The sequence below is a fragment of the Tympanuchus pallidicinctus genome, unplaced genomic scaffold (assembly GCF_026119805.1).
Source record: "Tympanuchus pallidicinctus isolate F22 unplaced genomic scaffold, pur_lepc_1.0 scaffold1, whole genome shotgun sequence".
Taxonomy (NCBI): Eukaryota; Metazoa; Chordata; class Aves; order Galliformes; family Phasianidae; genus Tympanuchus; species Tympanuchus pallidicinctus.
The window spans coordinates 13,771,742-13,789,110 of record NW_026294618.1 but is presented as its reverse complement, the minus strand read 5'-3'; the positions used below and the strand labels follow the sequence as shown (position 1 = coordinate 13,789,110).

The 17,369-nt window shown below is 40.4% G+C and overlaps 1 protein-coding gene across 1 annotated transcript; it reads left to right on the top strand.

The window, feature by feature from the left end:
• The first annotated feature begins 8,195 nt into the window (after positions 1–8,195).
• CUNH2orf50 (chromosome unknown C2orf50 homolog) lies at positions 8,196–14,488 on the top strand. The gene is made up of 3 exons (XM_052690158.1): positions 8,196–8,904; positions 10,846–10,885; positions 11,525–14,488. The coding sequence occupies exons 1-3, from the start codon at positions 8,642–8,644 to the stop codon at positions 11,714–11,716; spliced, it is 495 nt and encodes a 164-aa protein (XP_052546118.1). The 5' UTR covers positions 8,196–8,641; the 3' UTR covers positions 11,717–14,488.
• Positions 14,489–17,369: the final 2,881 nt, after the last annotated feature.

Sequence of the window (17,369 nt, the reverse complement as noted above, 5' to 3'; positions counted from 1 at the left end):
ACCATAAACAAAGGTATGTAGAAAAGTGAGTTGATCTCTTATTTTTTTTTTTTTAAGATAAAATGGCATTTGAATATGTCTTCTGTAAGAAATGCTTTAGAAAGAAGAAAGACTTTGGAAAATGTGATTGTTGTTTTCTAGTATTCTTGCAAAATTAAGTCTGTGCACGTTAGAATATGCAGCCTAGGTGAACATCCACACTTTGTCACATTAAGGAGGCCCCGGAGGAACAGCAACTGGTGAAGAGCAAAAGACAAAGAGATAGAGCACAGCTTTGGTAATGTGCACCATCTCCAGTCTATAACCTGGATCAGGATGCATGGCTGCACCGAGCTCATGATCGGCAGCTCAGCTCTCCTGAGCCTGAATGTGCGATCACAGCACAGGAGAGCTACAGCCCAAGTGGTCCCAGGAAGGCCCCAGAATTGAACAACTGGCAGAAATGCTTGCAGGGATGTCCCTGAATTGGCCTTTGGCAAGAGCACGGTGCCATTTTAACCACAGAGCTAGAGCAGATTATTTCTAGAACTGATTCTCATTAACTAGCAAAACTCAGCTCACATGAGCTGCTCTCCTGCTGCAAGTGCAATAAACACTGCTTCTCATTTGATGCTAATAGCACAGATATTTTTATAAATAGACTTACAAGAAGGCAGCCCAAAAACATCTATCCTCCAATTGAACAGATTCAAGAATATAAACAAAACTCTTATGAAAGAAGAATGGCTGAGATCAGGAATATAAACCATAACAAAGAGGAGAGAAAAAAAAAAAAAAAAAAAACCGACACAATTTCCTCCAACATAGGACTGGAAGTTTAAATTATTCCTTCTACAAAGTGCCATCCAGTTACTCCCTTTATTCGTGAGTAATTTCCTCCTTACTAGACAAATCAATGACAGAAAAAAAACATGCAGTACAATATAATTTGAGCTGGTTTTACTTTGCTCTCTGTCTTAGCTCTCCAGATCCAAGAAGCATTTTGGAAACCCTGTTTCTCATTCATCCAAGATTCACTGATCTCATTATATCTCATATGAAATATTTCCCGTTGAGCAGGTCAGCAGTCTTTGACAAATCACTGTTTTGCAGAAAAGTTCCTTAGAATGTCTGCTTGGAAAAGATTGTGAGATGCACTTAGATCAGTGCTGTGATCAAAGCTGGATTTTTAGAGAGGCACATAATCCTCATATTGCACACGTGTAGATTACGTTGAAAACTCACACAAAAAGTCTGATAAGGCCTTGCCCTTTTCCCATTAACTAATCAGTTTAAGAAAGGAGGATTTTATTCTAATTCTGCAACTTCGTTTTCAGTTGCCTAGCTGTCTGTTTCTGCTTTGGAAGTATTCAAATTTTCAGTGTTTGAAAGACCAATTCATTCGTACCATTTCAGTAATACAAGGATAAGGTTTCCTAAATACAGAGACCTGTCTTGAAAACCATATTTACAGCCAGGCTTGCACTCTTTTCAATAAAACCATAAGATGGTCTTCTGTGAAGCATCTGTTGCAATAAAAGTCCCATCTGAAAGCTGTTCCATTTTTGTTTGGCTGCTCTGGCTGCAGAACACAGCTGTGTTCTTTTGTTTTTTTCCTTACTGTTTGGGTATTGGCACACGAACTGTTGCACAACTGAGCTAAAAATACAAAGCTTCAAACATCCAGGAAGATTTCACATTGTTTTGGCTGTCCATTTCTTTAGGGAACAAAAGTTTCCAGCTCCATAGGAAAGGAAAAAAAAAAAGCTCACTGAAACCCTACAAGGAGTGAATCTGAACTGAAGAACAAAATAACAAAACAGCACAGGTGATCCAAGACAAACACGGTTCAGTTGACTACATTTTGCCCATTTGCTCTGCTACTTGTCATCCCAGGTCTTCTGAACCTTCTGTCTCACTGTGATTGAGCAACAAGATGGGGTCAGATCACACGGACAGGGACAGAAAATTGCATAAGTTAGGTAAAGCTCAGACAGACCCATGCAACACAGGCAATGAAACCAGTCATCAGATCTTGTTCAGTCTGGTGCAAAGAATGCTCCAGGGAGACCCAAGAGCAGTCTTCCAGTACCTGCAAGTAGGTTACTGAAAGGACAGAGCCAGGCTGCTTGCTGCAGTGCACAGTGGGAGGATGACAGACAACAGGCACAAGATGAAAACAAAATGTTTCTGACTACGTATAAGGCAAAATTTCATCTTCATGAGAACAGTTAAGCAGTGAAGTATGTTACCCAGTGTGGCTGTGCAGTCTCCATCCTTGGATGTTTTCAAGACCAACTGCAAAAAGCCCTGGACTGGTTTCATCTCATAGCTGACTCTGTTCTGAGCAGTATGTTGGGCTAGACACATCCCTAGGTCACCTGAATCCTCCTGTGGTCTCAGGGGATGCACCACCGGGTCCCGGAGAAGAAAAAGCTATAGACAGAAAAACCTACACCCAGTTATGAAAATATCCTGCCTCTAGGAAGAACCTCCTTCTAAAGCCTAACAGGCAGTGTTGGCCAAACATAAGCCTGAAGTGTGGTTTAACACTAGCTCCTATTTGTACAAAGGAAACCTACATTAATAGAGACCTGCAGAGAAGATGGTAAAAGCTTTATCAAAAAACAGATAAAGAGTATGATTGATGTGTTCAGACAAGGCTTCCCAATTTTAGACTTTCACACTTACCTTTAAAATACTAAAGGGAAAGTGCTCATTTGTCAGTCAGCAGAACTTCAGAGAATCACAGAATGGCCCGGGTTGGAAGGGACCTCAAGGATCATAAATCTCCAACCTCCTGCCACAGGCAGGGCCACCAACCTCCACATTTAAACTTGCAAATGTTAAGAACATTACCTCTTCATTTAATATCTAGAGAAAAAAAAAAAAACTGAACAAGTTTTAGGCACCAGATTCAAAACCCATCTAACTTGAAGAGAATTTCTCTATTTTGTAGAGAAATTTTGGTATGTCACATCAAAACAGAAAGTTAATGTACTTAATGTACCCTAATATGGTGAGCAGGTATGAATGAATTATGTAGTGTCTTAAAGTACAGACCAGTAAATACACCCTTAGCTACTGAAGGATATAGATAAGGACCAGAGAACAATCCAAAAAAAAAAAAAAAAAAAAAGACCTGAAAAGCATCTTGAACACTAAAATAATGTGATACACATCAGAAATACTGCAGCTCACAATAAAATATCTGAGAACAATGGTGTGCCAGGCAACAGAGAACATTCAGTCTCTACAGTATATGTGAAGCAACATTGTTATAAGCTGACCTGCAGCCAGTATTAACTGTTCATAGAAGCAGAACAGTTAATATTCAGCACACAGAATCAGAAAAGAGTAAGGCTATGTGAGATTTCTGAGGTCAAGACTGCTGCCTTAGGTACTAAAGGAATATGAAGAACAGTTTTTTCTTAATCACTTTTTATAGTATATATACTATGTATATATATGTATATATATATATGAGTGTATGTATATTTGATTTACATACATATTAGAACTATTAGTGAACTGTGCCAGAAAAGAGAGGATAAACAGAATAAAGCCAAGCTCTGCAACACAATTACAAGAGCTCCCTGCCCTGGCAAGGACATGACATGAACATCTCTAATTGAATTCTAAAGATAATTTTGGCTGTTTGGGCAATTTTGCATTTCTTCACAAGATCTAGCCTCTATCCAAGCATGTGAAATACCAACTGAGAATATCCGTAAGACTCAGCCAGTGAAGAACATTCCTTCCTTTTTTGTTTCTTTCTCATGAAACCAATATTTCTAAATGTTCCTAGTCCCATACAACCCTTCAGCATCCCTGCCCAAAATCCCACTACTGTGCCCATGAGGCAGGTTTAAGAAGAACACTCTAACAGTGCCTTCCAGTTTTATAAGACTACCAGCCTACTTTGCAGAGTGAGAATGTACCAAAATATGGATTGCCCATATTGTCAAATTATACTGCTTCCAGTTGCAATTTTAACTATAATTTGCTTTTGATGTAACTAAAACTGAAAGGAAAATGTGTGCATATTGCATGGAATAGACACAGTTGACTGTTTTCTCAATTGAACAATATTTTCAAATGGATAACTTTTGTTTCAAGTAACTGCCTATCAGTAGCTAGCATATTTTGTAACACTCAAAGCAAGAGAAAAAAAAGTCCCCAACAGACTTCTTACAGCTTCGATTTCATTTTAAAGTGTCAGACTCTGTGTCACTGGAAGCAGACATTCCCTCTGCAGCACTTGTAAGCTGCAGCAAAACAGACACTCAACTTTCCAGGCTCGCTCAGCTGAAATCCCATTAAGACAAGAAAGAAGTTTATACTTTTGTATCAAAGCTACGGTAAAATTTAACAACAAATGAGGCCTTTAACCGAGTGGCTACGTAGCCTTCACTTAAAAAGGGTTTTACTCCAAGCCTGTTGTTTGAAAAACTTTTCATTTTGTCTGCACAGAGCAGTGCAGTCATTTGTTGTTGAGAGACCAAGCCGTACACAGCTGGTAGGGTCTCCCACCTCCAGGCTTCCCAGAGCCCTTGCTGGTTAATGCCCATTCCTTCTCTGTCAGGTGCCCAGCATCCTGACACTGAACAACTAGCATCCTACTCTGCCAAATTCACCATCACCCAATTTCCACATGGCAGTTTTGTCTGACTACAGTGATCTTGATTCGTTTGCTGACAACAATGAAGATGGCACTATTCAGAGGCTGGCAGCACTGCCCATGTAGAAAGATGGCCATGGGGGTTTCCATCCTGTCAGTCTTTCAGTCTTTGCAAATGGTGAAGCACTCTCCTCTAGCTGATGAGCTTGCTTCTGCCTCTTATTCAGATGTGACATTCATGCTGTTCCTCTGCTTCTACATTTATGTTTCTTAGAATTCTGCAGATAGCTCCCACCAAACACAAACTGTATTAAATGAAAAACACTTTGCTGTCCATTAAATCGTGATCCAATCTTCACAGATAATGCAACATGGCTGCGATGTTTCTTCTCTTTCAGGCAAGATCGCCGAAAGACAGGCAAGCATTCCAAGTTATTTCTCTTAAATTCAGTAAGACTCAGGGATAGGAAAATCTAGAAATCCTTCCAGCTTCCTTTTACATGGCCTGAACTATTCAAAACATGGAGAGCAGTTGGCAACATTGTCCTTCAAAGTTAGAGACACAGCTTCACTATAAAAAACGAAACCATTTTTTGCAAAACCCACCTCAGAAATTGCATCTGGGTCAGGAAATCAAATACTGGCATATATAATTTGATTTTCTTTACTGTTTAATTTAAATGCTCAACTGCGAAAAATGTAGGTTTTAAAAATAAGGTGCTGCATGGCAAAGTCAGACAAATCTTGTATAACTTATACTGCAATACCCTCTTGTGGCCATACACAAATAGTTTATCTAAATACCTGAAGCTTTCTTCTCCCATAAATAAAAAAAAAAACAACTATTTTTTTCCCTTTTGGAAAGAACTAGCTCACATATTTGTTACAGACAAATCTGTATCAGCATCACTTGTCTGGTAGCAACAAAGGAAGAACCTCAGTTATGTTCTTCTTCTGCACAATGGGCCCTGACTCTGCTTATCAGAGAAACTAATACCAAAATTAACCCTTAAGCAAAGGCATCATCTCCTACAGCGACACCCATAACAACATTTCCAATTCTTATGTCCCCAAGCAGAGGAAATAAAGACACTATATTAATTTTCATGGACAAATATAACATGAAGCCACAATTAACATTAATCTACTGCAGGATGGAGAGAAGTATGCAGTGAATTTGTTGTGTTAACCCAAACGAGTTCCACTCTTCCACTCTTAAAATCCCAACGTTGTTAGGGGAAAAACCAAAACAAAACAAAAGCTAAACCAGCAGATGATAATAGTAGGGGAAACAGCTCCATACCTGCAGAACTATTGAGCTGGTAGTATACCCAGTGGCCTGAATGGGCTACAGGTTTGTCCACTTAGGAATCTAGAGCAGTCCCCAGAAACATCACCCTTACATAACCTTGATGTGCTTTAATGGTGCACAACCACACCCTTAGTGGAGAGCAGTTATGAGAACACAGGATAGTTTAAAAGTATTTGCTCTTAGTCATCTGTTTTGGGAACAGCAGCTATTTTTTTTTAATTCATATGAAAGTCACAACAACCACAAAACTTATTTAAACAGCCATTATCCCACTCCCATCTGCAATTTCCAGAGGAACAACTGGCACAGGATGAAATGTCCAACCACTGTATATGTAGACTTATAGACTATATTCATGTAATGGCAGAAATGCTAACTGGTAAAGACTCCCTTCTTTTCTGAGGTTGCAGAGTAATGGACCTAAATATCTGACTTTACCTTATTAGCTCAGGAAGGCATTCCTGCTCTCCAACTGCATCAAAACCAAGTCAGCTACATCTCCTGCATCTTTGCAGACAACATTCAATAGAATAGACTCCATGCACTGCCCAGCAATGTTTCCATGCAATTTATTCAGTTACAAGTCATTTGGAAACTATGTACTCAGCTGATAATCATTTTTAGCTTATTTTCATATGAAATTTGCAGAAAGTGACTTGGAAGGGGGGAGAGGGGGGAGGGGGTATAAGATAGAGGGGGACAGACTCTTTAGCAGGGTCTGTTGTGACAGGACAAGGAGAATGGTCTCAAACTAAAGGAGGGGAGATTTAGACTGGAAATAGGGAAGACATATTTTTTATGAAAAGGATGGTGAGGCACTGGCACAGGTTGCCTAGAGAAGTGGTGGATGCCCTGTCCATGGAGACACCCAAGGTCAGACTGGATGAGGCTCTGAGCACCCGATGGAGCTGTGGCTGTGTTGGTGCATTGCAGGGGAGTTGGACTGGATGGCCTTTAAGGGTCCCTTCCAACTCAAATGATTCTATGATTCTATGAAAGATTACAATAAAAATAACAGAAGAACTTTGTAAACATTCATGAAAAAAAGTATTCCATTCACAGGTATAGCCTTTCCATCAGGATCTTTTCCAGACCTGATCAGAGGCTGAATTCCCACATGCATTGATAAATTAATTGGGTCTTCCAAGCATGCCCCATGTTCCTTTCACAGCAGTTAGATGCCACTAAAACCTCACTCTATCTGCATAGACTGCACTAAAACTATCCATCTGCATACAATCCAGGAGAGGATCTTGGATTCCAGAAAAGGAACAGAGTCAACTATAAGGCCTGGCTGCAAACAGCTCATTTCTTCAGTTATAGGGCTCTGTGGATATGTGACATTTTTTGTTCTTCTTGGCTGAAAGAGACAGAAAAAAGTTTAGGCTTCAATTCTCTCAGAAAAGACAACAACACAGACAAAAAGCCTACTAAAATTTCATTCAAATCCAAAGCAAACATTTTGTTTTGACATCGATTTTTAAACTCTTCTTAATTTATGTTATTGCAATTTTCGAAGTCGTGGTAATTCTTCCAAATACAGAAATAGCTTTTGCTCAAAAATGTCTACATGAAATGTTTGGATTGTTGCACAGTTACAGCTATTTAAAAATATATTACTTCTTTGCCAAATTCAGCGTGTATTTCCCAATAGCCCCAAGTAAGCACATTTCCAAAAAAGAAAAATAAAAAAGAAAACTAAATCCCTAAAAAAACAGATTAGCATTTGCTAGAAAGATGGAGCACAAGGCTAGAATTCATCTGGAGCTGCTTCCCATGACTTAGAAACAAGTCAGTCGAGAATTGAAGAGGAAATTTATACTTAAAATGCCTCATTTTCCTGCAAGTCACCAATACTTGAGGAAGTGACTTAATACCACAAACAGCAGCAGGCTGACTGTAAGGCTGACAAACTGATATTTCAAACACTGCTTAGAAAATTCTCACTTTGATTTAACTATTTTATGCTAATAGTTCCTGAAAGTTAATTAAAAAGTGCTTCCCATAGTTGCTTAATACCTTCTGGAGAAATCTCTGAGTACTTTAAAAAGACTTCTTATGATCTTTGGATGCAATTTTTTAAATCTGAGAATAAGGAGCTTTAAGAGCGCAGTTGCATTGAAATATCTTCTTTCAAACAAAAGAGCTCTGCCCCAAACAGAGTCCAAGGCCTCAGCAGCTGCCTGCAGTGGGTTTCTGCTCCCTTTCTGGTGAATATTCACAAGCCAGCCTGGTTTCCAATGGAGACAGTAAACATATCAGGGAAAGCCGAAGCTTTCTGGAGGTTTTGCTTCTGCCACTCAGCTCCAACAAAACTCCTGACAAAGTCAGCAGCAGTCCCAGTGCATGCTTTGCATTAAACCAGGCTTTGCTGTTCCGCCGATTTTGAACATAAGGTGGTCTCAGCTGCAAGCAGCACACATCATCTTCCTGTGCTTGCTGCTTACAGCTGGAAGCTGATGTAACAAGTGTTTCTTACAAAATTGTTGTTACCACAGAAACTTGTTCAGCCTTCGTGCAATGAAGCAACACGAAGCAGTAGGAAATGATCATTAAATAACATGGAAGCAAAACAGCGCTGAGCACTGCCTGTCAGTGTGTGCTGGTGTGCACACTCATTTTCTTAAAGCAGTCCAAATCTGCAGCTGAAAGAAATGTTGGGAGAGGAGGAGCTCTGAAAGCAGAAACAATAGCAGGTTTAACCTTCCTAAAGTTTCAGTAGATCTGTTATGAGTGTCAAAATGGACATGCTGGAAAAAGGTACTGGATTCGGCAGGAACACCTTGACTGGTTCTTGGCATCCAGCAAACACAGCTCTGGGGCAATCAGCCTCAGCTCCACCTCTGTCTCGTGGCAGCATCTGGCTTGGAAGAGCACATCTGGCTGCTAGGTCCAGAACAGAGGAGCAGGCAGCTCTGCAGCAGGACCAAGTACAGCAGGATAAGGTCTGGAGGGAGTCTGTGGAGGCTGAACGAAGAGGAAGAAAAATCTGGTAAGTTATTTGTTCCAATTTTGTCAAATAGCTGCTGGAGATGGCCCAGAGGAGGGCCACAAAGATGATCAGGGGGACTGGAGCACTTCCACTACAAAGACAGGCTGAGGGAGCTGGGCTTGTTCAGCCTGGAGAAAAGAAGGCTGCGGGGTGACCTCATTGCAGCTTTTCAGTACCTAAAGGGAGCCTACAAACAGGAGGGGAATCAACTCTTTGAAAGGGTTGACAACAGCCGGGCAACGGGAAATAGTTTGAAGTTGAGGGAGGAAAGATTTAGGTTGGATATCAGGGGAAAATTTGTGACTGTAAGAGTGGTGAGGTGCTGGAACAGGCTGTGCAGATAGGTTGTGGATGCCCCATCCCTGGAGGTGTTCAAGGCCAGGTTGGATGGGGCCCTGGGCAGCCTGGTCTGGTATTAAATGGGGAGGTTGGTGGCCCTGCCTGTGGCAGGGGGGTTGGAGATCCTTGAGATCCCTTCCAACTCAGGCCATTCTGTCATTCTGTGATAATTCACCTGTCCTCTGCTCATCCTGGCAGTATAACTGATGCTCCCTGATATCCTAGGGCTTCATCTGAAGTCTATACTATCAAGCAAAGTTTTCTTCTGCTGGGTCCTTGGATCAGAACCTACCACTTTAGCATCAGAAAGATTCTAATGCTATATTAACTCTGTTCTTCTTTACTGGGCAAAATATATGCCAATAACTCCTGGCACACTGAGGAAGCTGAAAAAGAGATGCAAAGAAATGCATGCTTTATGTGTTTTAGCTTTATAGGGATCTCCACAATGACAATATGAATGTGCCAACCTTTATAATTTATTGCAGACACACTGATATTATCGCCACTTCTCATATTCTTGGAAATGGAAGTTGAACAGAGTGTTCTGCCAAAACATGATTCTGGAGTCCCAGTCTGTAAATCTCCTGAACATACCCCACAAGCCACATGAAGACAGGAAAATCCCATTATTTCAGTGCTTCAGCAGAAAGAACAGTATGGATACATGTATTCACCAGTTACCTGAAAGAGCCAGAAATTAGGATCCTCTCTGTCTCTGCCACATAACTTGTGAAGTGCTTCTGTTCGTACTTCAGTACACAACACAGACATGCTTCTTAGAAGGATATTTTTGGTAAAAGTAAAAACAGCTCCAGTTCTGCCTATGCACTGGCTATGCACTAGCCAAGCAGACAAAAGGAGAAGGCAGAGAATGAAGCACACCACTTTTAGGATGATTTTAACAAGGGAAAAGAAACCATCTGAAAACTCCTGTCCTCCTCAGTCCTCTGGAGGAAATAGAGATAATAGTTTGGGTTTCTCCAATGCCTGCTTTGTTGTCTGGCTCTTATTGCCCGAGGGCAGCGCTGAAGCCTGGACTCTGGCTCACACAAAGCCTGAGCTATGGTTGCAATGCTGCTCTCCCTCAGTTGCATACTCAGGCCCTTTTCCAGTGGGCCCAGATCCTCCACGCCCATTCTGCAGCAAAGGCAACAGGAGGCATGCTACATCTGCACGTGTCTTTTAGGGTTCACAGTCATGGATGTCAGTGCAAAGTGTCATGTGTACTGAGGGAAATACATTACACAGCTAATGCATTGCCCTGCTCTCCATCCTTGGCTACATAGACGAACTCAGATGTCTAAAGCCAGCACAGCTGCCTATGGCAGGCTACACAGGCTACAGCCTCCAGGGCTGCAGTCCTTTGGCTCCTCATCCCCATCACAAAAACAATGATGGGGAAAGCTTGCTATGAATTTGTTGTCTGACCTAAAGTGGATACAAGCAAATGGCAGAGACCCAAACATTTCTCAGTAACCAGCAGTTATAGGGACATCCAAACCTGGCATACTCATACAGTGCTCAACATAGCAAGATGAATAAAATAGGGAGCAACAAAGACAAAAGATTTTAAACTGCAATTTTTACTTCTATTCCAAGGTACCAGAACTGGAGTTTCCTAAAGGACTATGACCAAATGGTAAGTTTCAAACAAATACTTAACTGTAATCCAGGCTCTTTTTAGCTTGCATCACTTTGAAAGACACTAATATTTTAAATGGAGCATATTTAGGCATAACTGGCAAATGTTTTAAGACTTAAATCTTTAGGAAAACAAAAGGGAGCTGAGGTGCCATTCATCTTCCATAAAGAAATAGAGCTTGTGCATACCTTCAATCTACTTCAGTGTTAATAACTTCATGCAGAGAAAAGTGCTAGAAGAACCAGCTTAGGGGAAAAAAAAAAGAAAAAAGAAAAAAAAAAGTGTAAGATAATGTCATACTAAAATCCAAGTCACTACTGAAAACAAAATGAAAAACCTCCCACATCACAAGCACTCCAGAGCAGGCTAAATTCTTTCTCTCCTGACATTTTAAGCAACATATTTAAAAATTATTCATTTCCCTGTGCTATTATTTTATTCCCATGAAAAATAATAGGAAAACTTTTCACTGTACTTCTGCAATACTTTCATGTGCATTCAGTATTACATGCTTACAACTTAATTTTCAAAAAGCAAAAGAGCTGATGTCACTAAATAATCTCAGTAATCTGAATTTTCAGAAGCAAAGGATGCAACCCCAAAAACTTCAGCATTAATGGTCTTTGTTTCATCCAGGGTAACAAAAAGGAACAGAAGCCTCTACCAGACTATATCTCTGTGTTTTCAAACACAGTTCCCAATTCCACCAACCAGAACATTGGCAGCAGGATGAATACTGAACTTGGCAAGATGCTGATAAACATGGATTACCTCTTCAGCAGGGGAGCACAAAAGAGGAAACTTGAAGATGACCTCCAGCTTTCCTAATGCTTCAAGTAAAAATACCAGTAACAAAGCAAGTGAAAGAGATCTAGCTAACAGACTTCTTTCAGATTGAAAATAGCAGGTAACAAATTCCTCATCTTCCATCAGAGATCAATAATGCTGTCCAGCATGGAACTTTTTCAAGAGCAAAGACGTATGCCACCAAGCAATGCCTAAGGAGACAATCCTCTTCAGATTTGTGGTAACTGGGTCATATACAGTGAGTCAAGACCATGGATCCCATCCATTTTCCTATGCAAGGCCACTGTAACATTGCTACTAACATCAGAAAGAGTAAGTTTAGAGCCAAAGGGCAATTTCTTCCTGAATTTTTACCTCCTGAAAAGAAACAATTACTGGAGATCAGCTCAGATGAGCTGCACCACAAATTACACTGACTGAAAGTCAGTGCAATACAATGCAGTAGGTTGTTGCATTTCATCTATTTAGCCAAGGATTCACCAGCTTGTCACTTGCATGTTTAAGCTTGTTCCAAGAGTGAAATTGAAGGCAAGCAAGATGTGTTATGCACATTTTCAAGCCTCCCTGCTGAGGGAAAGAAGCCAATTTTTTTTTCAGACTGGCTTTCATTTTTATTTCTTTGGACTTGCTGTTTCTCCCCTTTGCTTTCAAATTCCTTTTTTTTTTTTTTTTTTTTTTTTTTTAGCTGATGGAAAACCATGATCAGAAAGCAGGCTTTTTACATTTTGCTCTGAACGCATGCCAGCTCAGAAACCTGAGCCACGCTCAGCCAGGTTACCAGGTTATATTCTAATTATCACCATTCTTGATTTTAACAGGCCTGTAGCTCCTAGAATCTGTGGTTGCCCAGGGAAACCATCATAAGGCTAAATGGACACAGTACTTACAGCCTGTTACTAATGCATCTCAATGCAAAGCTTGTTTGTGATCTGTTGTTTTGTAGGAAAACAACATTAATCAGCAGAGCATGGGGAATGTACACACAATACCTGCCTCCATAGGCTGTAGGTAGTGTCTGTAGAATCATGTTCAGCCCTTGCTGAAAACCAGCACAGAAGCCATTAACCTTGGTACAACAGGAACTCAGTGGACTGAGGAGAAATCATAGATTCATGGCATCATTAAGGCTGGAAAAGACCACTAAGATCATCTCATGCAGCCACCAACCCATCCCCACTGTGCCCACTGACCGCGTCCCTCAGTGCCACATCTCCACATTCCTTGGACACTTCAGGGTTGGTGATTCCACCACCTCCCTGGGCAGCCTCACACTCTTTCTGAGAATAAATTTTTCCTGATATCCAACCTGAACTTCTCCTGGTGGAACTTAAAGCCATTACCTCTTGTCCTAACAATGGTTACCTGGGAGAAGAGGCCAATGACCCACACCTCACTACTCAAAGTATGGCCTCACCAGTGCTGAGTAACGTGGAGTGCTGTTTCCTCATGCTTCACAACTGAGTCTGTTTTTGAGGTTTAACCAGCAGCTGAAGGCAGTTCAAAAGCAGAAGAGGTGGACTGGAACAGTGTGATCACTGTCAACATCCAAGTGATCTCTAGAAAAAAAAAACAACAACAAAAAAAAGCCCAAACAAACAGTTAAAGAATATCCCGCTCACTGAAGCCATAGCAGTGAGAAGTTCACCTCATGGCTTCCTGAGTAGCTGAGAACCAGAGGATTACGGCTTTCAGGATAACAACTGAGGTATCTAGAGAAGAAATAAAATGGCATCACAAAAGCAATCCATGCAAGGACTGATGCCATTTTATGTGCAGACACAGAAAAAGGAAACCTACACTTTCCAAAAAAAAAAAAAAAATCTTGCTGAGCTAAAATGCCTTCTGATTTCTTCTAAGAGAAGAAAGCTGCAGCAGGAACTGTTTTTATTTCAAATACATCTAGTGGGAACATAGTAAGCTCCATGTTTTCTAACCTGCAGATGGCACTCACTTCCCACCAAGTAATCCACTGCAAAGGACACCGTTGCAGCAACAGTAATGCACAATTCATTTCTAATTTCAAAGGGCATTAAATAGTTCCAGGTTCTCAACTCTGTTTGCTCTGTATGAATCCGGAGAATCCTTCTCCCAGAGAGGCCCTGCACAATGGATTGCACAGGACGGAGGATGGTCACAGCACTGCACAACTTCACCCTTCCTCTCAGCACTGGCACTGCTTCAGCTGAAGTGTTTCTTCCAGTTTTGGGCAAAACATGGAAGGCCCTGCTCAGAAGACGTGGGCCACTAAGGAGCCTTGAGAAGCAAAGACTGTAAATGGAGTACTGGGAAGTTCGGCCATGAGGAAACATTAAACAGCTTAACCTGAAAAAATAAAAAGAGAACAGGAACAGGATAGCAGTCTTCAGATACACACATAACTCAGGGAGTGAGAAATGCAGCTGTTTGTATTTCATGTGCATGGCAGACAATATTCAAAATAACAGTCTAAACTTGCAGAAGGAAGAATCGTGTTTGCTATAACAGAAGGTAGTGGTAAGGCTAATGCTGCACTGAGAGAGGCTGGGCAATCCTTAAAAGAGAAAGCCATCTATCTAACTACAGAATTAATGCTGTACCTTTGAACGTTAAACACAAACAGCCAACAGGAATGACATATTTAACATGGCTTGCCTGTTAATGTATAAACTGTGTAACTGAAGCATTTTTCATCTGTTATCTGATCGACACTGGAGTTGCTGGAATCACAAAAAACATCTTTTTAAAACATATTCAAAAAGAATTAAAATTCACATCAGTTGGGTCAGATTGGAATGGACCACATCTCAAAAATCCAGATGAGCACACATCTTTAGTCTTCTACTGGCTGCCACAGGTAACGCTTTTCACTGCATCCAGAGGTGCCTTTTTTAATCAGAGCCCCTCTGAAATCCATCCTTACTGCCTAGTCTGTAGTGAAAGTAAGTTCACACCTTGACTTGGTGATAAAGCCAATTGAAATGCTGCTGGAATACTGGCGGGCAACAACCTGCATAGCAGCAGCTCCTCCCACCCTCAGAACTCACTCGCATTTCCTGCTGAAATCTAAGCAGTTGACACTGTAATATCTCCAACAAGAAAACAACTGTTCATAGAACAAAAGTTTCCCAACATGAACACGTATTTTGTTCAGTTACTACCTGTTCCTTTGAAATTAAAATTCCTTTATGCTACTGCTGTTAGCCCTCCTCTGGCACCAGCTGGATCATTCTGAAGTTACTCTGCCTCTCCCTACTGCATACAGCAACCTTCAGAAAACACAGCTGGAAGCAGCTGAAGAGCCAACCAAAACTGCCACAGAACCTGTAAGCAGAAAGCAATAAACAGGTATTCTCCAGAATTAATTTTCTTCCCAAGTTTAGCCATCATTCTTCTCTTACCAGAATTAATTTCACCAACAAATCTTTATTTACATAAGCAAAGTCTCTCAGAAAGAATGGATGACAGCAGCACTTAAATCTGTAAATGACCAGTGGAAACTCCATTTATTAAAGAGATTGTACAGATACTAAACTGTGCTGTAAGCTTCTTGTGAAGAGTTTTTATGATGTATCACTCATGCTTCATGGTTTTACAAGAGGTTTTTTTTTTTTTCCTTTTGCTGCCAGATCTCAAAAAAGAGATTATCTGTGTTTAGATAATTCATTCTCTGTATTTCTTTCAGCTAAAGAGCACAAGTGGGTAGGAATTTGAATTTAATTCTGTAGTTAGATAGATGGCTTTCTCTATTAAGGATTGTTCCCAGTGCCTCCAAGTCTTGCATGTTCTCATTTCAAGCTCTTCTCATAATAAAAATGTGTGAAATGGATTATATTTTATAACAAAACATATGTAAGCTCATATAAACCTGTCTTTCTTATACTCTTAGAGTAGTCTTTGTACACAGCTCCCATATGGCATCTTAACTATAAAGCTTTTTATTCTAGAAGACTGGTGATTCCAACCATGTTTTTTTTGAAACTGTATTTAAAACTGCTTCCTGAACTTTGCATTATTCTACACCAGCAGTTAAGTGGGTTTTCCTACAAAGAACATTGCAACATGGTGCAAATTACAAGAACAGTAAGATTCCTACAACACAAAAAGAAAAAAGCAATTATGTACAGACAGTTAGATGGACAAGAGGCCAGGTCCAGGCACCGATATATTTCTAATACAATGTATAATACATAAATATAATATAATACATATAATACATATAATACATAAACGACATATTGCATACATACATGCACATTCACATTTTTCCCTTTTTTTTTTTGCCTTTTGCCTTCAAGAACACCCTGTAGAACAACATTTCCAGAGTATATGTTCATCTTAACGCAGATAATTTTCTTCTTCACAAGAAGTGGGGTAGGTTTTGTTTTGTTTTGTTTTATATGGATTTGTGTTTGTTTGTTTGTCTTTCGTTTATTTGCTTACTTTCTTTGACTGCTGGGTTTTGAAACGAATAATAATTTGTTAGGGCCTCAAACTGCTTTTGCTAAACCCTGCTCAGATAGAAACCAGCAAAACCTTGACGACCTTCCTGAAGTAGAGTATCTGTCTTAAAAGCTATAGTTGCTACTCTGAATCCAAGTGAGCTCTTGTTTTGCCCTGTTCAGAAACCTCCACGTTTGGTTGGATTAATTCTTTGAAACCAGATGCTTTTCCAAGAAACTCAGAACCGCTGCCAAGCACTGAAGAGGCACTTGGTTCTGTACATTACAGCCCTGCCCACAGCCCTCCTCTGTCTCAGGAAGGACAGATGCCACAGACTGATGTCATCCTGTAACCTTTTCAAAGCCTCTTTCAGAAGTTGCATGTACCCACAAAACCACCATTACTTAGAAATGGAATTTCCAAGAATCTGGGATTAAAGCCTCACCTCAGCCTATCACCTTTATGCCAGGTTGGTGGAGCAAAACTGCTGCAAATGTCTTTTCATTGGCTTCCCAGGGAATGCCAGCAAGAACCTCTCATTTGGCACCAATAAATTGCAATAAAAAATAATCTCCAAATACAGAAGCTGTAAACGTTACGAGATTTGGTTTCACTCTACGATTTTGATAGATCACTTCAAACTGTCTGCTTTTCCCAGTTAGTAATGATTACCCATCTTTACTGGATATACTGTCTGTGAATTAACAAATGCACATATGCAGCAACTCTCAGATACAGGTATTGCTGCAAATGAGAAACAAACTAAACAGTGCAGGGTAGAACCAATGGTAACTATCCCAATGCTTTGTAATAGCTGCATGATTTTCTCTCTTAAAAGCCAAAGGAACTGAAAAGACAGCTTTTGCATTAAGCTTCTAAGTGGGTGTGTAAGGGGGGCAGTTCTGGTATGTTAGGCTCTTCTGGTACTTCTTTTTGGCTAACCGTATTATTTCACATAACATGCCATTACCCAGAGCAGCCTTCAGACCTTCAATTAGCTCAATGAGCCATTTCACAGAGTGCACACTGAGTTAACAGGGTGGTTATTTTCTTTTTTTTTCTTGCCTTACAGTGCTCTCATTCATCTTGTAATGCGTGTTCTTCCTAACATCAAGTAAACCTTACATAAACACTGCCATGTTTTCAGTTTGCCACAAATGTATATAATGTACTGCACATCTAACTTATGACCTACATGCAGCATTAAGCATTTCTTTTATATTCATGAACTGCACGCTTGTACAACACAACCTCA